Genomic DNA, 19,080 nt, shown 5'->3' on the forward strand with positions numbered 1-19,080 from the left:
CGCAATAAAAAGACACCTCACCAGTTTGTTGTTTAAAACAAGTCTCTTTTATCTAGACTTCTTCAATGCAGGTAAGTAACTCCTTCTATACCCTATGCATCAAGTAAGGCATTGGACATTTCCTACACATCAGGCAAACATGTCTGTAAATACCTCGCGATTATGTAGGGGCAGGCTAGGCAATAACATTTCTCAGAAGCAGGTTCATTAAAGACCACATTTCATAGGACTAGTTTCAATATAAAGCATTTATCGTGCAAGGGAATCATGGGTATAGTTCAACCTAAGCATAAATGGCACAACAGAATCAAGTGTAACATTTCCTCAACCAGGTCACCCTAGAAAGAACAGTCCCCTGAAAAGGGGGAGTTAACTGAGGCCCAGTACAACAGTATCTAAAGCAGTTCGTAGCCCCAGTTCAGAATGCCTGTAGTCACTTTTCCCTTTCACCTCAGTTCTTTAGGGCAATTACAGGGTTAATCAGGGCCAACAGGGCCCAGCTGCAGTCTCAGGAGGGGAAGGGCGGACGCGTAACCCCTCCCATGGTCTGGAAGGTTCCAGGAGCTTCTAAATTCTAGGCTATGGGCTAAAAAGGCAGGATAGCAGTGATACAGTATCATGATGTCCCAGCCTGCTCCTGACTACTAGTGCGTGTCTACAAAGGCCGCTCTGCATTAGCAGGGTCCTGTTGCAGCCATGTTGTTGGGAGAGAGCACCTGCACCTCAGCACTGTTTGGCAGTGGTAAGGCGCCAGAGACCTATGTCCAACAAAAAGATGGTGGCAAAACAAGGCAAAAGGGACAAAAAAACGGGGTAAGACCACCCTGGGGCTGACGGTCTAACAGGCGTCCCTCCCCCATCCGAAAGTGGGGAGAGCTACCCAACCTATAGGGGGTGCTCATCACTAAGGCGGAAAAGCCGGGAAAGACCATCAACTTTGGCGTGGTCTACTCCGGGCCGGTGTTCCACCTGAAAGTCCATACCCTGGAGGGAAATGGACCACCTTAGCAATTTGGGGTTTTCGCCTCATTTGCATCAGCCAGCGAAGGGGTGGGTGGTCGGTCTGAATGAGGAAGTGAGAGCCAAAGAGGTATGGCCTCAAATTCTTCAGGGCCCAAACCACGGAGAAGGCTTCACGCTCTATTATACTCCACCGTTGTTCCCTGGGGAGTAGCCTTCGGGAGATAAAGGCCACGGGCTGGTCTTGGCCTTCTTCGTTCAGCTGAGAGAGCACAGCTCCTATGCCCTGCTCAGAGGCATCTGTCTGCACGATAAAATCCTTGGAGAAATCTGGAGTTGTAAACACATCGCTTGCTTCACGGTGTCAAATGCCTCTTGACAGGCAGCTGTCCATATGATTTTTCGTGGCTGCTTCTTAGACGTCAATTCAGTCAGGGGTGTTACGATGGTTCCATACCCCTTGACAAACCGGCGGTAGTAACCCGTGAGGCTGAGGAAAGCTTGGACCTCTGTTTGGGTTTTGGGGGGCTCCCAGGCCAGCATGGTCTCAATTTTGGCCTGGAGGGGTTGCACCTTACCCCTCCCACCAGGTGTCCCAGGTAGACTACAGATCCCTGTCCAATCTGGCACTTGCTAGCCTTGATGGTTAGGCCAGCCCGCTATAGAGCCTGAAGCACCTCCTGGAGGTGCTGCAGATGGTCCTCCCAGCTGCTGTTGAAGACAGCAATGTCGTCCAGGTAGGCAGCTGAGAAGGCCTCTAGGCTGGAAAGCACCTGGTTAACCAACCGCTGGAAAGTGGCTGGAGCCTTATTGAGCCCGAAGGGCATCACCCGGCATTGAAAGTGGCCCTCGGGGGTGGAGAACGCAGTCTTCCCCTTTGCTCCGTCCGTCATGGCAATCTGCCAGTATCCTGACGTCAGGTCGATGGTACTTAGATACCAAGCTGCTCCGAGTTGGTCAATCAGCTCATCCGCCCGAGGGATTGGGTGAGCATCCGGCTTGGTCATGGAGTTCAGACCACGGTAGTCCACACAGAACCGAAGTTCTGGTGTGTGGCCCGGTTTGGCCGCTTTCGGTACCAACACCACAGGACTAGCCCAAGTGCTGCTGGAAGGCTCAATTACCCCCAGCTCCAACATCTTGGCCACCTCACTCTGGATGCTGGTCTTAATCTTGTCGGACAGCCGATAAGACTTGGTTTTCACGGGTGGGCTGTCCCCTGTGTCCACGTCATGGGTACACAGATACGTGATTCCAGGAGTGAGGGAGAACAACGAGGCGTACTGCTCCAATACTTGACGGCAGTCCCTCTGTTGTTCAGGGGTCAAGGATGGGGAGAGGACCACTCCCTCCACCGATCCATCCTTCTCTTGGGCCGCCAGACGGTCTGGAAGAGGCTCACTCTCTTCCTCTTCGCTCCCATCTGTCAACATGAGGAGAGCAAGCTCAGATCCCTCATGGTGCAGTTTCAGGTGGTTGATGTGGAACTCCCTATGGGGTTGTCGGGGGGGGGGGGTCTTTAGTTTAGTGGTCTGGCCTAGTTTCTCCACAATCTCGTATGGTCCAGTCCACCGGTCCTGGAGGGCACCAAGCTCTCCGGGCTCCATGACCCACACCTTCTGTCCAGCATCCAACTCCACCGCCCGAGTGTTGCTGTCATACCACTCCTTCATGACGGCTTGACTAGCCTCCAGGTTATCTGAGGCTTCTTTCCACAGCTTGGCCATCTGGCTGCGGAATGCTGTTGGGAGAGAGCACCTGCACCTCAGCACTGTTTGGCAGTGGTAAGGCGCCCAGAGATCTAGGTCCAACAAAAAGATGGTGGAAAAACAAGCAAAAGGGACAAAAAAACGGGGTAAGACCACCCTAGGGCCGACAGGTCTAACAATTACCAATAGTCATTTCTCCATTTCATGTGAATCAAATTATTGACTTAACTTTCTTTGACCTGAATCTACAGTTGGTGGCTGAAAGGGTATGGATACCTGTTATGTGATAAGTGGAATAAAGAAACCCTGCCGTAATTTTTAGGGTGTTGCAAACCACCAATAAATTCAGTGACTATATAGAGGGAAATGACCAAAGGCAGAGTTCCTTTATAAGGTCGTGCTACTCTGAGGTGACTTGACCCACCTTGTAATTGACGACGGCTACTTTATCCCTTAAAATACTTAACCACCCCGTCACTCTTCCCACAAAACACTTAAATGCTTAGTGTGTTGTTCTTTAATGTGAAAGATATAGGATGTTTGTAAACATGAATAATACTATTAGAATCTCTAATGCAAGATTAAACGCATCAAAAAGCAGTTAGATATTTGTTGCAAAAAATATTTGAAACATTTTAATACAAGTCCGGTTTTAAACAAAACGCTATAGATCAGAATTTGTAAAATCATGCAGAGATTTTATCTTTCCTAAAATTAGTGTTGAAAAATAAACATTTTGCTACAAATATCCCCTTTCTGCTTGTCACTGTTCATCTAGAGAAATGGAACAGAAGAAAAAGCCATGTTTCGTTTCCATTTTGGAAACTAGCTTTAATTATGCTCTGTGACCTGCCTCTCTCCTTGACTGCTGACTTTGGCTGCAAGCATTGTGATGGCAGAAGTCATGTGTAAACATTTATTACAGATTAGGGGTTGCATCCTTTCTTAATTACAGGTGACTAGGTGTGTCACAAGTCGCCTGTAAGAAATTCAAGACCGGATTTTATACAGGGATTGCAGGCTCCCATTTATTATAAGAGCCATTACATATTATGTGGATCATCCAATTTAACCCCTTCAGCGCGGCGCGAATTTTCGCGCTGTGCTGAAGGTTCTAATGAGCCTATCGGCTCATGCCGGAACGGTTCCGTCATGAGCACAGCTCAACCGACGCTCATCACGGAACCGTTCCGTCATGAGCATGGAAGGGGTTAAACAAAAACAAGCAAATGTCTTGTGCTTTTGCTCAGCTATACCTTAGCAATTCAGTATCAAGTGCAGGCCTTTCCAGGTGTATTCTAAAAGGTTTTTAGGTATGTTTTGCCAAAGACAAATTAACATTACACTCTGTGCCTAGGAACATTCTGCAGTGGGAAAAAATGCCACAATGGCTTGCCTAGGCAATATTGCCTTTGTGGCTATGTAACACTGCTACTTGGTGGTCTGTCCACATGTTCAGTGGTCATTACTATGTGGACATTTATCCCTGACAAGAAGCACACGTTTGATAAACTTTATGTAAAAAAGTTGTTTAAGATGTCATCTACGTCTGCTCATAAGCCACTGCTTTAGGAGTGTTGGTACTGCTTTGCTGTCTGAGCACAGCATGTGACCTGCTTCAGCTTATGCTGCAAACAGAAAACATAACTTTCTTGTAATCATCAGTTTGCAGCATGTAGTGCTGTTGATTCACATGTGCCTTACCCTCCTCCCAGAATGCAAGTTCACAGGGACACAGTCACTTTTATGAACTATCACACGCTTCATCACATATTGTTTCTACATTTCATAATTCTTAGCAACTTCATGCTTACACACACACCTACCCCTTGGGGAAAAAGGAGTCTTAAGTGGTTTCCAAAGGCGATATCACATGTTACCTTGAAACCGAAACCTCTCCTGTGAAGAAAAGTTTTACCATTCCTAGCATGACGCTAGATATCAGGAGTGTACTAAACATATGAATATAGAGCGCCACAAGCTGCTAACCAATTGTTGCAGGTAAATAACGTTTTCAATAGTGGTATTTTTTAAATGCTAAGAGACAAAACAACAATAAAATAATTTACAGAAAAGCAGAGTATGAAAGAGCATGAATGTTTTACTTTGGGTGAATTCAAGACCATCCGCTCTCAAATAAAAATACAAGCAGCGGCTATTTGCTGCTTGCTGTGCATCCATTTTTAGATCTCGGATGTAGACTGCGCATGTTGTATATACTTTGTGGGCATCAGCTCGCCTATAGGCTTTCCATTTGCTGGCTCCATCTTCACTCTCATATTCTCTCTCCCCATTTGTCCATGGCATGTGAGTCTTGCCTCTTCTTAGCCCTCCTCGTGAGCTTGGACCAATTACTACTATCCATCCACTGCTCCCATTTAAGGACCATTTAGGCACTGATTTTTTCTTATCCCTCGTCAGGATTCCTTGTGTTTTCACTTGTTCCGAGCACCATTGTAAACAGGGCTGTAAATCATGTTCTCGTCACACTTGCTGAGCATTCAAAGACTGATATTTCAATTGCCGCCTATTCCTTCCCTCAACCCCTTTCCTTATCACTGCTTGCCCCCTCTATCATTGCTGTACTCAAAAGAGGCTATGTAAGCTTGGACTGCTTGCAGTCCTCACTTCCACGTATGCTGTGCGCCCCCCTAGTGCAAACACGCAGTCCAGTTGTTTTTTTGGGTTTTTTTGGCAGGACATTACAGCTCTTTACATGAGCACCCGATTACATTACACAAGTTCAGATCAATTCTGTTGAGTTAATTCCAGGGCTCAAACCTGGTTCTGCAGTTCCAAAGTCTGCTGTTCTGGTGTTGGGTCACAACTCCTTTGTGACCCAACTACTGTGTACTCAGTGAATTGGGTCATGTTGGCAGGCTGAATTTCCACTAGCGGACTTAGTCTGACCAGACTCCTTCCAGCATCCGGTTCTGTAGCGTAGTTAACCACCGCCAGTCACCCAGGCCGTTCAGGTCCAGGGAAGACATGGCTTGGCAGTTCGGGCTAGACTGTTCCCATGAGGCACAGGGTCAGACTGATTTGCATATGGCCATGTCTGAACTGGGGTGGCTTAGTGAGCTAAAGAATGGTGATGGATTAAACCCAGATCAGTTGACTGGGGGTGAGTGTTTGATTTGCTCAAACGCCCCGTCCATCATCCCCTTTTGTTTCGCTTTGTTCGCCCTAAGTTGGCAGGGTATGCTCAGACGTGAGTCCCTTGCTCACTTGGCCACTGGATTCAAGATAGCCTGGCTGATGAGGATTATGAATCCGAAACCGGTCCCAGGATGCATGTTTCCGGTCCAGGGAAGATGTGGCTTGACAGTTCGGGCTGGACTGTTCCCATGAGGCACAGGGTCAGACTGATTTGCATATGGCCATGTCTGAACTGGGGTGGCTTAGTGAGCTAAAGAATGGTGATGGATTAAACCCAGATCAGTTGACTGGGGGTGAGTGTTTGATTTGCTCAAACGCTCCGTCCATCATCCCCTTTTGTTTCGCTTTGTTCATCCTTTTACGGCGCATCATTTCCTTAGGTCCCTCAGTTTTCCTTCCTGACCCTGTGTCTGAGGACCCCAGTTATTCATACTGGCTGAGCCAGCGGTTGTTACTTGCTGCCTTTACTGAGTGTACCTTGTGTGTGCAGGGCTCGACCTCTTGAGCTGACAACGGGACAATCTGGCAGTGAGCGAATAACCTGAAGGCAGGGACTGTCTTCAGGCTCCGCATCAGACCACCCTTCCTCCAAACAACATGAGATTTAGCGTGGCTGGTATCACTGAAGGCCTCTCGGGGCAGAGCAAAGACTCCAGATACTACCACTAAATAGCGACTACTTAGCACTTTACTAAAAAGACAATAACTTTGACAACGCCAATTCATCTAAGATTGCAGAGACCCATTCGCTTTGACAATGCTTGTTACTCACCTGTAGTGGCAAAAGATAGCTGAGGTAGGTCAAACTGCATATGTGAGATTGTTGTATTACATGCTTGTTTGATTTTCAGGACTTTCTCACTAATTTAAACTTTTTCTGCCAATAATTTACAAAGCACTTACAAGGATTTAGGTTTATTTTGAAAATTGCACGTTGTTGACATTGTGGTGATTTACATAAATGTTTCAGGAGGCAATTCAGTCAACTAAAGAAGAACCCTTCTCTTCAATCCATAAACCAATTGCTATTGGTATCCAGCAGCAGGTAACCGTTGGAACAACACACATCTCCAAACTGACTGATGAACAGCTGATAAAGGAGTTTCTAAGTGGCTCGTACTGCTTCCATGGGGTGAGCAATCAATCTGTTCTTTATGCTTTTTTTCCAACATTCTTTTTCAAGCCTTTGTCAATTCTCCACCAACCAGAAGGTTAAGTCAGGTAATCTGTGAGCCGTTTTGAATGTTGTCACCCATCCTTCAAAACTTCAGGCTAAGGTAAATTATTGAGATTGTGTAACAGGCTCTGCTTATGGGCATAAACGCCCATGTGCAATATTTGTGTACATTGTGCATATGTAGTGAATCTCATTCCTTTATTTGGGAACTCCAGCATAGAGTGTTGCAATGTCTGTTGAAGAATATTTGCTTCTTTAACCTTTTAATAATTATCGTTAACGGTGCTGCTTTTGAGATTTTTGGGGTAGTTTTTGACTGATGTTTGTTGTGCTTTCTGGGGTTTATGGAATATTCTGTGGATTACAATTGTACAAGATTCGAAATGAGATTATTTCCATGGCAGTTTAAAGAGGTTTCCGTTGGTCCAATGACAAAATATAACTGAAAAGAAGTTTTGCCTTTTAACAGTAAGTTAAGCAAAAAAAAGTCAATTTGAGGAGGAAATGAATGTTAAGATGAAAAGGAAAGACTCCAATGTATCCAAAGCCTAAAGGAATTTCCATGTTTTGGCTTCTGGAACGGCTGAAATATCAACTAAAATAATGTAATAATCTGATCATATTAGAAGTTTGATTCCTGGAGCGTGAAACATTAAGCCTTTTTTAGAATGGAAGAAAATTAAAGTTTGTTCATGAGTTAGTGCAACCTGAGACTGATTTGATATGATTCCGAAGAAAACTCACAAAAGCAAGAAACTAGCTAGCCATTGAATGAGAGCACCAGAGATTAAAGTCTTCAGTACTAGTAGTAAAGTAAGGGATTCACAGCAAAGAAATTGAAACTGGTCACCTTCCTACAGATCCTGGCATTTGTAGGTTGGGGATAGTTTATGCCATCAACTTGACAGGATTCTTAACTTTCACATTCAGATGTGCTTGGGTGTCCTGTGAGTAAACTCTTCTACAGTATGTAGGCTATAGGAACTAGGCCGACTTCTGCAGTGGAGCTTCCTACAATAACTTTTTATGTTTAAGCTGGACAGGGAAGGGATCTCTGCGTATCTAGTTGGATGTTGTTACATTTTCGGGCAGCCTTGTAGAGGAAATTTGCCTTTCGTCGAACTGAAAGCATAAATTGGGGATGGCACCAGCTCCTTGTGTAAGCATCTGCATTGGTGATTGGGGCACTGACAATATTCTGAGGTAAGCTGCCTTGAGGCCATGGAATAAATACATCTAAATGTCAGACTGACAATCCTGATTTTCCCCCTTTGGTAAATGGAGCCAATGTATTGCTTTGCAGGCCTTTGCACCAGTGGAAGGCCTGCAAAGAGAAAAAAAGCCTTTTTCACTTTGCAAAATGACTGCACTTTGTACCAGATGCAGTACCTATACAGCTGTTAGTGTTGGGCCTGCGTATTGGGCATTTTAGTTATGCCATCTTCAATTTACTATCTCTCTAGCAAAAGTGCAGCAATGGCAATCGTTGAATCCTTTTTTTTTTTTAGAAGGTTTATTACTAATGCCAGCTTAGTATTACAGGAGCTTATCAGCATCCATATTAACCCACAGATTCCTGATCCTTAGTGGTGAACCAATTGGGCTTGGATATCTGCCAATATGTCTTTACAGCTCTCTTTGAGTCCAGTTGAGGTAAATCTCTTTCAAAAACCTTCTCTGAGAGTCCGCTTTCCTTCATGCATCCTCTATTGGACAATATCAAGGTAGTTTGCTATGGTTGCAGAGGACCTACAATTGATGATGTGATTCACATAAAGCTATACATTAACATTATATAAAGGACGTTTATAGGACAGTGTTGAGACAACCACTGAGGCAGTGTAATGTGTGCCATTCCCTAAGGGCCACGGTAATGCTCACATGTGTACCTTCATGTTCAGGTAATGGGATGTCATTTGTGCTGTAAGCCTGCTCCGTTGATTGATGCAAAGTTAATGCAGTAGGATAAGGATAGAGCTGCCCCTGTGCAGACCTAGAGGGTGCACTTGTAGGAAGATTGCACTGTCACTGAGTCTGACGGGCTGGGGTTTGCTAGAGAATTAGTTGGAGATAAGAATTGGATCAGTTGAGCCAGGGCCACAGTAAAACTGTGATTGCAATAAAAAAAAAGAAGAAATACACTGTTGTAGTATGGGAACACTGTGACCAACATATAGAGAGCCTAAACAAAATTATATTTCATAACTAAACATAAGTAATATAATAAAGTGAAAAATGTCAAATAAAATTTCAAGATACCCACTTCATTAAAAGCATCACACAGGTATATCAATTTACAGTCCGACTGCTGTTTTTGTGACATTTAGGATGAGGGTAATGTGTCTATGCCTATCCTTTGGCAATAGTGACTTGGACGATCTCAGTGCACATCTGGACTTTAGAGAAAAAGGCATTCATACAAAAAGACACATTGGGTGGGTCCAAGAGTATTATTTTTTAATTAACAAATGTGGGACAAGGGTATTGTGGGGGAGTTGTGAGGGTATTGTAGGGGGTTGTTCCACCCCCCTCTCCCTGCAGAAAGTAACCTGTATAATAGGTTAAAATAGGATGTGGTAAAAGGATCAGTGTGGTCAAAGGATGAGGCAGTCCCTCATTAAAATGGGAAAAGTTAATTTGTGGAGCATTAGATGGGTTGTAAGGTGCTGAATCTAGGCAGGAAATGCACAGGTGGTAGCTAACAAACAGCAAAATATAGTGGATTTCTTCATGATTAATGTAACTTTAAGACAATTTTACACATCAGTGATCTTGATCCGGCGACACTTCTGGTCTAAAAACCCTGCCAGAAGCCAGTGGAGAAGGGGGGCACTGTACCACATCATTATAAATATTATAGAAATCTTCATTAGAAAGGCCTGTTAACTTGCAATTGCTTTGACTCTGGCACCGTGGAACCCAGAGCTGTTCAAGGGTTTTCCATTTCTCATTTATATACCAATTATTTCATGTTTCATCCCATACCTTTTTCTACAACACTGTAAAAACATTGTTTTACAAGCTGCTTGTTGGTGCTGAGTTGAACAAATGTATACCTATTTTAGACTATTACTTTTCGTGAATGTAGGCCTAGCTGTGTTGCCTCTAAGACAGCTGTAGGTGATTTAATGGCCACTGTAGGTGAATGAATGGCCACTTGCATCCTTGGCAGTTAGGTGTTTAAGGAAATTCTTCTTTATGAAGTTGGGCCATGACAGGTGTAGTGGCTTTCCTGAATCCCTCCCTTCATCCAGCTCCAAGCAGGCGAGTTTGGTCAGTACTAACTTCAAAAATATTTTGGGTAAATATCTGGTCTGTTCTTGAAGTCTTGAGGCTGACATTCGCTTCTGGGTAGATGTCTCGGGGGTTTGGTTACTAATACACTGCTTGTTGAATGATGTGTATTCCTCTAAGGGTTTTGTCTGTCCAAGTGATTGGGTGTTTGAGTACTTGGAACTTGTTTTAGAAGGCAACCGGTTTCGGAACTCTGATGCAGTATGACACAACACTGAGCAGTTGGAATTGTGTATCCAGAAGGACACCTGACTTTATTTACAACTACTGTATGTACAACAGCACAAAAAGGTCACAGAACATCATTGAGACTAGATGTTACCCCCAAACTGTTTACTAGTGCTTATACAATAAGGCACTGCAATTGCATGCCCATTGAAGTATATCTGAAGGTTATCCTTTGGGAAGAGGAGTCCTCTAATTCTAGGTGCCAGATAAAATGTTACAACTTATCTAGCCTGCTGTGGTACGTCTGACATTTCTACTAGTTTCTCCTTCAGGGAAATCCCAGTGATAATTACAAGTATTGAATAGTACCACCCATGTCTGGGATCCCTGTGGTATCCTAAGAATGTAGTGATTGGAATATTGGAGAATTAGTGTTGAGAGTATTCCAGGTTAGTGATGAGTTGGGCCCATAGTTCCATTGTGGTCAGTTGATGCTGGAAATCGTTGCCGCCTGACCTGTGGATGGGGTGCTCTTGAATAAAGAACCTACTTGACCTTTAATAGCCTTTCTACACTGGCGACGATTGGGCAAGAGCATCCCAACATTTTTGGCCTCCATCATGTTCTTTCCTGGATTGCCAACACCAATTTGTTTTTGCACTATTTCCAGATTAGATTGGAGCTATCTACGACCTCTAAGGATTTCTACTGGAGTGTTGTTCTCTGCTTTACTAGGAAGCAGTTTTTCATCCTTAAGCGCCTTTGTGATTCTGTAAGAGCTAACTGTGCACAACGGAGGCGCTTGAATGCATCTCCAGTACTACATGTGATCTGGTGGATTCTACCGACGTTATTCAAAAAAGGACTTGCAGAGCACGTGTTCCAGCTCGCCGATTGGCAGGATTCAGTTAAACAGTGTGGTGCACAGAGTGAATGTGTTGGATTCCTCACATCATCGGAGGTGGTAAGACGCTGTGCACGAGAACCTGTCTCCAGCTACAGCGCGTCGAAGCTACAGAGCCAGTCAAGGGGGACGTCACAAGGACCTGCCTGCAGCTACAACACATCAGGGCTAGAGAGCTTGTCAACAGGGGTGCAACAGGGACGTCACAATGTAAGCGGGGATCTACCCACACGTCGTGCTTGAGGATTTGCCTACAGCTATAGCAACTGGAAGGTTCCACACACAATTGCGGAGCTCGTCAACAGGGACGTCACACCGTCGTGAGGACCTACCCACACATCCCATGCTGTAGTGTGAAGCCACCAAAGTGAGTGATCTCTTGCATATCTATCCGTGGAGCTTTCAGATTAGCTCTCTAGATTGCTGCACTGTAAACTTTACAGCATATTGTACATCGTTGCTCACTGTTACTGCTGATCATGTGTTTTTATTTACAAAGTATTTTTCACTCCCTGCCCCTCTCATTTTAATAAAGGAAAAGAAAACTTGTTAGCAACGATTTGTTCTAGGCTGGAATTGTACTCCCACAGTTGACATTTATTTATTTTGGAGTTTTATAAAGCTCCTAGCATTACGCGCACCGGCGTGTCCCCGCGCTGAGAGAGGGAGTGAGGTTGCAAAAAAACAGAGAGATTACATCAAAATTGAGCGAACCAGATGTGTTTTGAGAGCTCTGCAGAATTTTGCTTCAGAAGGTTCGAGACGCAGCTCCATCGGAAGCATATTCCAGCTCTTGGCTGCCAGTAGCCTGAAGGATCTGCCTCCCATTCTGGCTTTGAGTTTTGGGGACTACTAGTAGCCCGGTGCCATGGGATCTAAGCCTACGTCCTGGACTATAGGGAGTCATGAGGCATTGTAGGGGTTTAGGCGCCTTGCCATTGATGATACGATGACAGATGCATAGTGCTTTAAAAGTAATCCTCTCCTTGACAGGAAGCCAATGGAGGGATTTCAAAGCGACTCCAGAGGCAGTTCTTCTTGGGAGCCTCAGCATCAGCCGGGCTGTGGCATTTTGAAGTACCTGGAGGCGATTGAGGCTTTTATCTGTTATTCCCAGATAGAGGAGGTTGGAGTAATCCAGTCTTGATGTAACCAAGGCGTGCACAAGAGTCTGTCTGGCACCGACAGGGAGTAGGTCCAGGATCTTTCGTAGACTCTTGAGTATACCGAAGCACATCCCAACTACACGATCTATCTGGGGAGCAAATGTCAGGGCGGAGTCAAACATTACCCCAAGATTTTTCGCCTGTTGGCAAGGTACTGGAGTGGAGCCCAGGCAAGCAGGCCACCATGCCGAGGACCACACATCCGGACCACCCCCTACCACGAGCACTTCAGTTTTGGACCCATTCAGTTTCAGGCAGTTGTCAGACATCCAGGATGCAAGCTCCTGCATGCAAGCACTGAAGTTGACTGCCGCGACATCCGGTGCCCGTGACAGTGAGATGACCAGTTGTGTGTCATCGGCATATGACACTAGTTGGATTCCATAGCTTTCCACAATGGTAGCTACCGGGGAAGCATAAAGGTTAAATAGGGTGGGACTCAGGGCCATCTTTTGTTCTTTCTCTGAGTGTTTTTTTTTAGGACTGCAGTGCCATTGTGAGACTCCTAACTTTGTACACTTAGTCACTCTTCATACAGTCCATGCAGTCTCTAACTACTCTTTTGATCATGATACTCCTTTCAGCCCACCAGTAGCTAAACCATACTCTTGCTTTGGTTTTGCTCATGCCCTTATGTCCATAATGGCCAAACTTCACAGTCCATTCTCTGAACTCCACAGGAACTGCTAAACTTAAACCACGCAAAATGCCATCTTCACAGGACAATTTATTCTTAACTTTCCAATGACCTTCTAACACAGTATCCTTTTTAAATTCCTCGTGTCTCTTTGCACTTTGTCAAACGAGATCCCTACTAATGACATCCAACCAATCCTCCATCATTGGGAACGGCTTCAGCAAGACATTGCCATCCACTTGTGAAAACAAGCTGTGGTAAAGGTACTGACTCCTGACCAAAGAGCAACTTCAGACACATTCTAGATCTGGCGCAAGTGAACAAGTAGATTCTCATAGAAAGTTAAGAAAATGGGCTCTGCTTCAGATCTTCCCCCAACTCCATCTGGGTAATTGGCTATGCTTTATTGATCTGCAAGATACCTACCTTCACATAGCAATAGCTAAATAACAGTGCAAATTCCTGAGATTTACAGTGGAAAGTGACGATTGCTGATATAAAGTCCTTCTTTTTAGTCTCAAGTCTGCACCCAAGACCTTTTCAAAATGCATGGCAGTTGTTGCAGCATGCCTCAGTAGGCTAAAGATATTAGTCTACCCGTGTCTTGATGATTGGCTTACCAAAGCTTTAACATTTCAGCAAGCGGGCCAATATTTCCAAGTTCTGGTCGTCACCCTTAACCTATTGAGACTGCATGTAAACCATGAAAAATCAATGTCTTTCCCAGTACAATCTCTTAAGTAACTGGTAGAAGTTTTGGATACAGCAAACATAAAAGTGTTTCCTTTTGAGAGCGACGGTTATCCATCTTTCAAAAATGTCAAAATCTGACGAATCTCCCAACCAACAGCAAGGCAAATCTGGTCTCTTCAAGGATCAATGGCATTGTGCATCTTCCTGGTACCAATTACACGCCTGAACATGAGACCACTGCAACAATGTCTGTGGAACCAGTTCTCATGAGGCTGGGAAGACCAAGTTACTCTAACAATGCATGCAGAGTAGTCGCTCAGTAACTGGTGTCTTCCAGAAAATCTACCCCAAGGAATGAGTTTATATCAAGACATCCTGACACAGACGGAAGTAACGGATTCCTCCCTATCTGGTTGGGGTACTCGCATGGGTCGCATTCAAATTCAAGTCTCTTGATGTTTGAATGTGAAAATCTAGAACACTAACCTCCTAGAATTGGGAGTGGTACATCTAGCTCTCAAAGCTTTTCTTCCATCTTTCAAGACAGATTCACTCCTTGTCCAGACAAACATTACATGTACCATACGTTATACGAACAAGCAGAGAGGGGCGAGATTAGACCGCTGTTCCTGGAAGCTCTTACAATCAGGAAACGGTAAGTATCAAGGCATCTCTATATCACTCCTGTACATCTGGTCAGGGATCCAGCATCTTCAAGCCCATACTCTGAGCAGGACCATGAAACTGTTTTAAACAATGCTGTTTTGTAAGTTTATCTTTTTCAGTTGGGCTTTCCCTCAATTAGACCTCTTTTCAAATGGAGAAAACAAAAAATGTCCGCACCACACCTTGAGGCTTTACCAACCAATGGAGATGGAGGCTTACCAAAGACACTCTTGACAAACATCACTCTAGGCGTATGCTAGATGCATACCATACTCAGAGTAAAAGGGCACATAGAGCATACACCATCAACAGAATTGAACAAGCTGAAAACTCTACCAAATAACTTTTTTAAGTTGTAAAGGAGCACAACAACCTGTGTCCATGCTCCTCAGTCATGGTGGCCTCCCAGAATCTGTGACACTCTTGCATCCTATTTCGTGACTAATATAAACTACTGCAGCTTTCAGAACAACTCATTAGCCTCCTCTTCTACCTACTCGGCACAACCTAACTCATGCTTCACTAGCGAAATTTGAACCCATCACTCACAGTCCACTGACCGACCTAATAAACAAAACTTAATCTGGCTCCCCTGCAGACCTGTCCCCCCCCCCCCTTACCTTACAGCCTTGTTAGACTCTTTACTTGTTCCACTGGTCGTTTTTATGTAACCTATTGTCTTCAGCCAAGTCCCCCGGGACTGGAAAGCGATCAATGTCACACCTATTTTTAAAACACACTTTGATCCCAGACCCCATTAATTATCGTCCTATATCTCTTTTTCCTTCAACAGGCCAAATGTTGGAATACCACGTAAACAAGCAGCTGTCATCCTATCTGGAGGCCCATACCTTGCTGGATGCCTCTCAGTCAGGCTTACATCCTCTCAGTCAGGCTTACATCCTCTACATAGCACAGAAACCACCCTTGTAGCGGTAACAGACTCCCTCAGTCTTTCTCTGGACGCCAACAAGCCAGCTATGCTGGTTCTTCTTGCTCTGTTGCTGTATTTGACACTGTCACGTCCTATTCTGATCTAACGCCTTCAGGAGAAAGGCATACAAAACACTGCCTTACTCTGTCTTACTGACTTTTTAAAAGACAGGACTCAAACTATCACTTTGGGCCCTTTCCAGTCCAAAAATGTCTTCCTGAACAAGGTGTTCCCCAGGGCTCTGCCTTAAGTCTGACCCTCTTTAACATTTATGTCACTCTCCTTGCTAGGTTAGTGAAGTATTACGGGTTTGATATTCAAACGCATCTCTCCAGGCCAAGATGAAGGTTGTTCAAAATACAGCAGCGTGACTGATTAAGATACAGCTACTAGGCACCCCCTTGTCCCCTCTGCTTAGAGCCTCACATTGGCTTCCTATAAAGGGAATGAGCAATTTTCATCTCCTCTGCTTGACGCATAAAGCTCTAGTAGGTAAGGGGCCCAAATACCTTCAGGACAAATTGGCACCCTGTCATCCGAACAGAAATCTCAGATCAAGGAACTAGCTCCTTCTTTTCCCTTGGCGTATGGCGCCTCCAAATTCGGAGGACAAGCCTTTACTAATCTGGCCCCACACCACTGTAATAAACTCCCATTTGTCATCCGGGTTTGCACTGACGTTGTAGGCTTAAAAAAACAGCTTAGAATCTGGCTGTTTTAAACACTCGCTCAAACCTTTTCTACTACTTCAGCGCTGAGATGACCGTTCGTGGACGAGTAGTGCGCTATATCAAATACTCAGTAAATAGCATAACATAACCAGGCACGTTGGGAATTGCCCGCTTGGATCAACTGTTCAGGCAAATTTCTTTACACCTTTCCTCACAGTCTCTTGTTGCCAATAATGATCATCACGCTAACACTCCTGAAGACAAGAATTCTTCTTATCGTCTCAAAATGGCAACAGCAATGATGGTTCATTCCACCTCTCAGAAGGGCCACACTGGAGGCAGAAACTGCATATTCTACATAAGTTCGGAGGCCAGATACTGCACCCGACCTTCAGTCCTTGAACTTTGCAGCTTTGCTCTTGAACTCATACTATGTGGCCATTTGAGGCTTTGCCATGAGTGCATGAATCTGTTGAAAGAAGCCAGAGAACCAACAACAAAAGAGTCCTACTATTTTAAACTGAAGAGATTCTACCTCTGGTATGCTCAGAACAGTTCTAATCCTGTCGCCTGCCAATAAGAGGATATGCTTATACATCTTCTTCATTCGGCTAAAGCAAAGCTGCAGTTTTCATCTATTAAAGTTCATCTTGCAGCAGTCATGGCCTCCAGGAAATGCACATCACAAATTTATTTTTTACATTCCTGTAGTTAAGGATATCCTTGAAAGCATTAAGAAAATGTACTCTCCCATCTGTAGACCTTGAGGGAGTTGAATATTGTCCATTCACAACTCATAGGCTCTCCTTTTGAGCCTATACATAACTCTTCCTTGCACTACGTATCCTGAAAAGCGTCTTTCTTAGTCACTATAACCTCTACACTCGGTTAGCAAAATTCAAGCTCTTTGTTCTCAGAAATCTTACAGGTTTTTTCTCAGTAATAGGGTAGTGATGAGTTCTCACCGCAAATTCCTCCCAAAAGTTGTATCTGACTTTCATGTTAAACAGATAACTTGACCTACTGTTTTTCAGAATTCTTCTTTTCTGGCAGTGAGGTTCCTCCACAATTTGATGTGAAAAGGGTGTTAAAGTTTTATCTGGAGAAAAAGAACTGCTTTGTTGCTATGATGTGTTGGCTCGGTGTTATAGACAGCCCCAACATGTCCTAGCACTAACAGCGGGAAATCCCTTTGTACCTGTGGGATTTCCTTTTTTTTAAATTTCACTTCAGAGGTGTTTTTTTTACATTTGATCTTGTAATGACGATGAGTACGGATGGCGCGCTAATGTCATTATAATTGAAAATGAAGACAAAATAAACAGATTGGCATTTCACTTTTAATGCATCAGTGCTTGGGGCATATCTCAGCCTTCCAAGCACTGATTGAGTCGGTATAGGTATTATTGGAAAGGGGAGAAACACCCCTTACCCTAATGGACCTTTGATTGGGGATCACCGCAGGATGGCGATCTGAAGCAGAAATCCACCCACTAGACCCCAGGTACTATTTTTTTGAGGGTGGTAGCGGCCCCTTCTCAATGGACCAGGGAGCGCCCTCCCCCAAGTCCCAAAACTTTCTGCTGGTTGTTACCTCTAGTCTGCAGAATACCCTCAAGGCCCAACACTCTTTCTGCTGGTTGTTACCTCTAATCTGCAGAATACCCTCTAGACAACAGGGATATTTTTTTCTACTTAAATGTATAGGGCAGCCTGCCCGAGCATTGGGCGTAGCCCCTACCCCTCCAAATCCACTGCAACAGTCTTGTTGCCCCTATCCCCGCCCAGGGGAGCAGATCAGATGTGTTTACCTCCACTCAGCCCCATTGGAAGGTGTGGGGGGAACAGAAACCCCACTAGACTCCAGGGAGTAGTTTTGAAGTGTGAGATCGACCACTATGGCAGTGGCTAGTTCTTTCTGCCCCTCCTTTGGGGAGATCAGAAGTTATTTCCTCTGATCTGCACACACAGGTGAGAAGAAGGTCCCTCTGGACTCCCGTTGACCTTGGTTTGATATGTCTGTCGCAGGCCCTGGGCCCAGCCAAACAAGTGGTTAGCATTTTTATCGGAACAAGTGGGTTTCTGGTGATTCCGGAAGTTTACGTAACAGAAATGCAAGGAAAATGCACAAATATTACAAAAAAAAATCTTTATTTGATTTTCTTTGATACGTACGTAATTCCATCAAACAGTGCATGAAGGCGCAAACACGCACCCAAAGATAAATACTAAACAGCAGAGGAGGCATGCACACACCCACACCCCGTCCAAGTAGAACACTCTGCAACATGACATGGCAATTGATCGGATGAAATCCAATGAGGAATAAGACAAGTTAGCACTGGGAACTCTTGACAATGTAGCCATGCACTCTACAAAAACCATGTAGAATAAAATAAGACGACACCCCCAACAATAGGTCATGTCAAGAGAGTCAATTTTGTGTTGGTCGTAATAAAGTTTGTGAGCAGCAAGGTGAAGTCCGAATCTCAGATCCAGCGCTACCCGATCCACATCAATATTATGTATGGTCAACATATGGCGAACTGGCGTGTATCCCCGTTCACACAGCTGAGCATTAGCTTCAGGAGGCAATAGTCCTATTATGAGAAGTACTTTTTTTGGCAACGTCGTCCGGCCAGCCGCGTCTTAGTCTACGCACGTAAAAAAGATATTTGCTGCTCCCAAACTTTATTACTACCTACACAAGATTTTTTATGCCCTGAAGAAGCCCCTGCTTGGGGGCGAAACTTGTTGGCTGCATTTGTTTATCGCATTTTCAAGACTGAATGAAAAAAGAGAAAATAAAAAAATCATTCAAGCAACATTGGACTCTTGAAATAATATTGAAATGATTCTGATAGTTGATTTGATGTCGAACTGCTCTTATTTGCTGTTGCGCCTCATCTTCTGTGTTCCTTTATGTATGATTTCTGACCAGT

The 19,080-nt window shown here is 44.5% G+C and overlaps 1 protein-coding gene across 1 annotated transcript in view; it reads left to right on the plus strand.

Moving 5' to 3' along the window:
• ERLEC1 (endoplasmic reticulum lectin 1) overlaps window positions 1-19,080 on the plus strand; it is a 284,891-nt gene that overhangs the window by 226,837 nt on the left and 38,974 nt on the right. The window contains exon 9 of the mRNA XM_086927644.1: window positions 6,799-6,960. Within this exon, the coding sequence (XP_086783770.1) occupies window positions 6,799-6,960 (162 nt within the window). The remainder of the gene's footprint in view (window positions 1-6,798; window positions 6,961-19,080) is intronic.

The sequence above is a fragment of the Lissotriton vulgaris genome, chromosome 6 (assembly GCF_964263255.1).
Source record: "Lissotriton vulgaris chromosome 6, aLisVul1.2, whole genome shotgun sequence".
Taxonomy (NCBI): Eukaryota; Metazoa; Chordata; class Amphibia; order Caudata; family Salamandridae; genus Lissotriton; species Lissotriton vulgaris.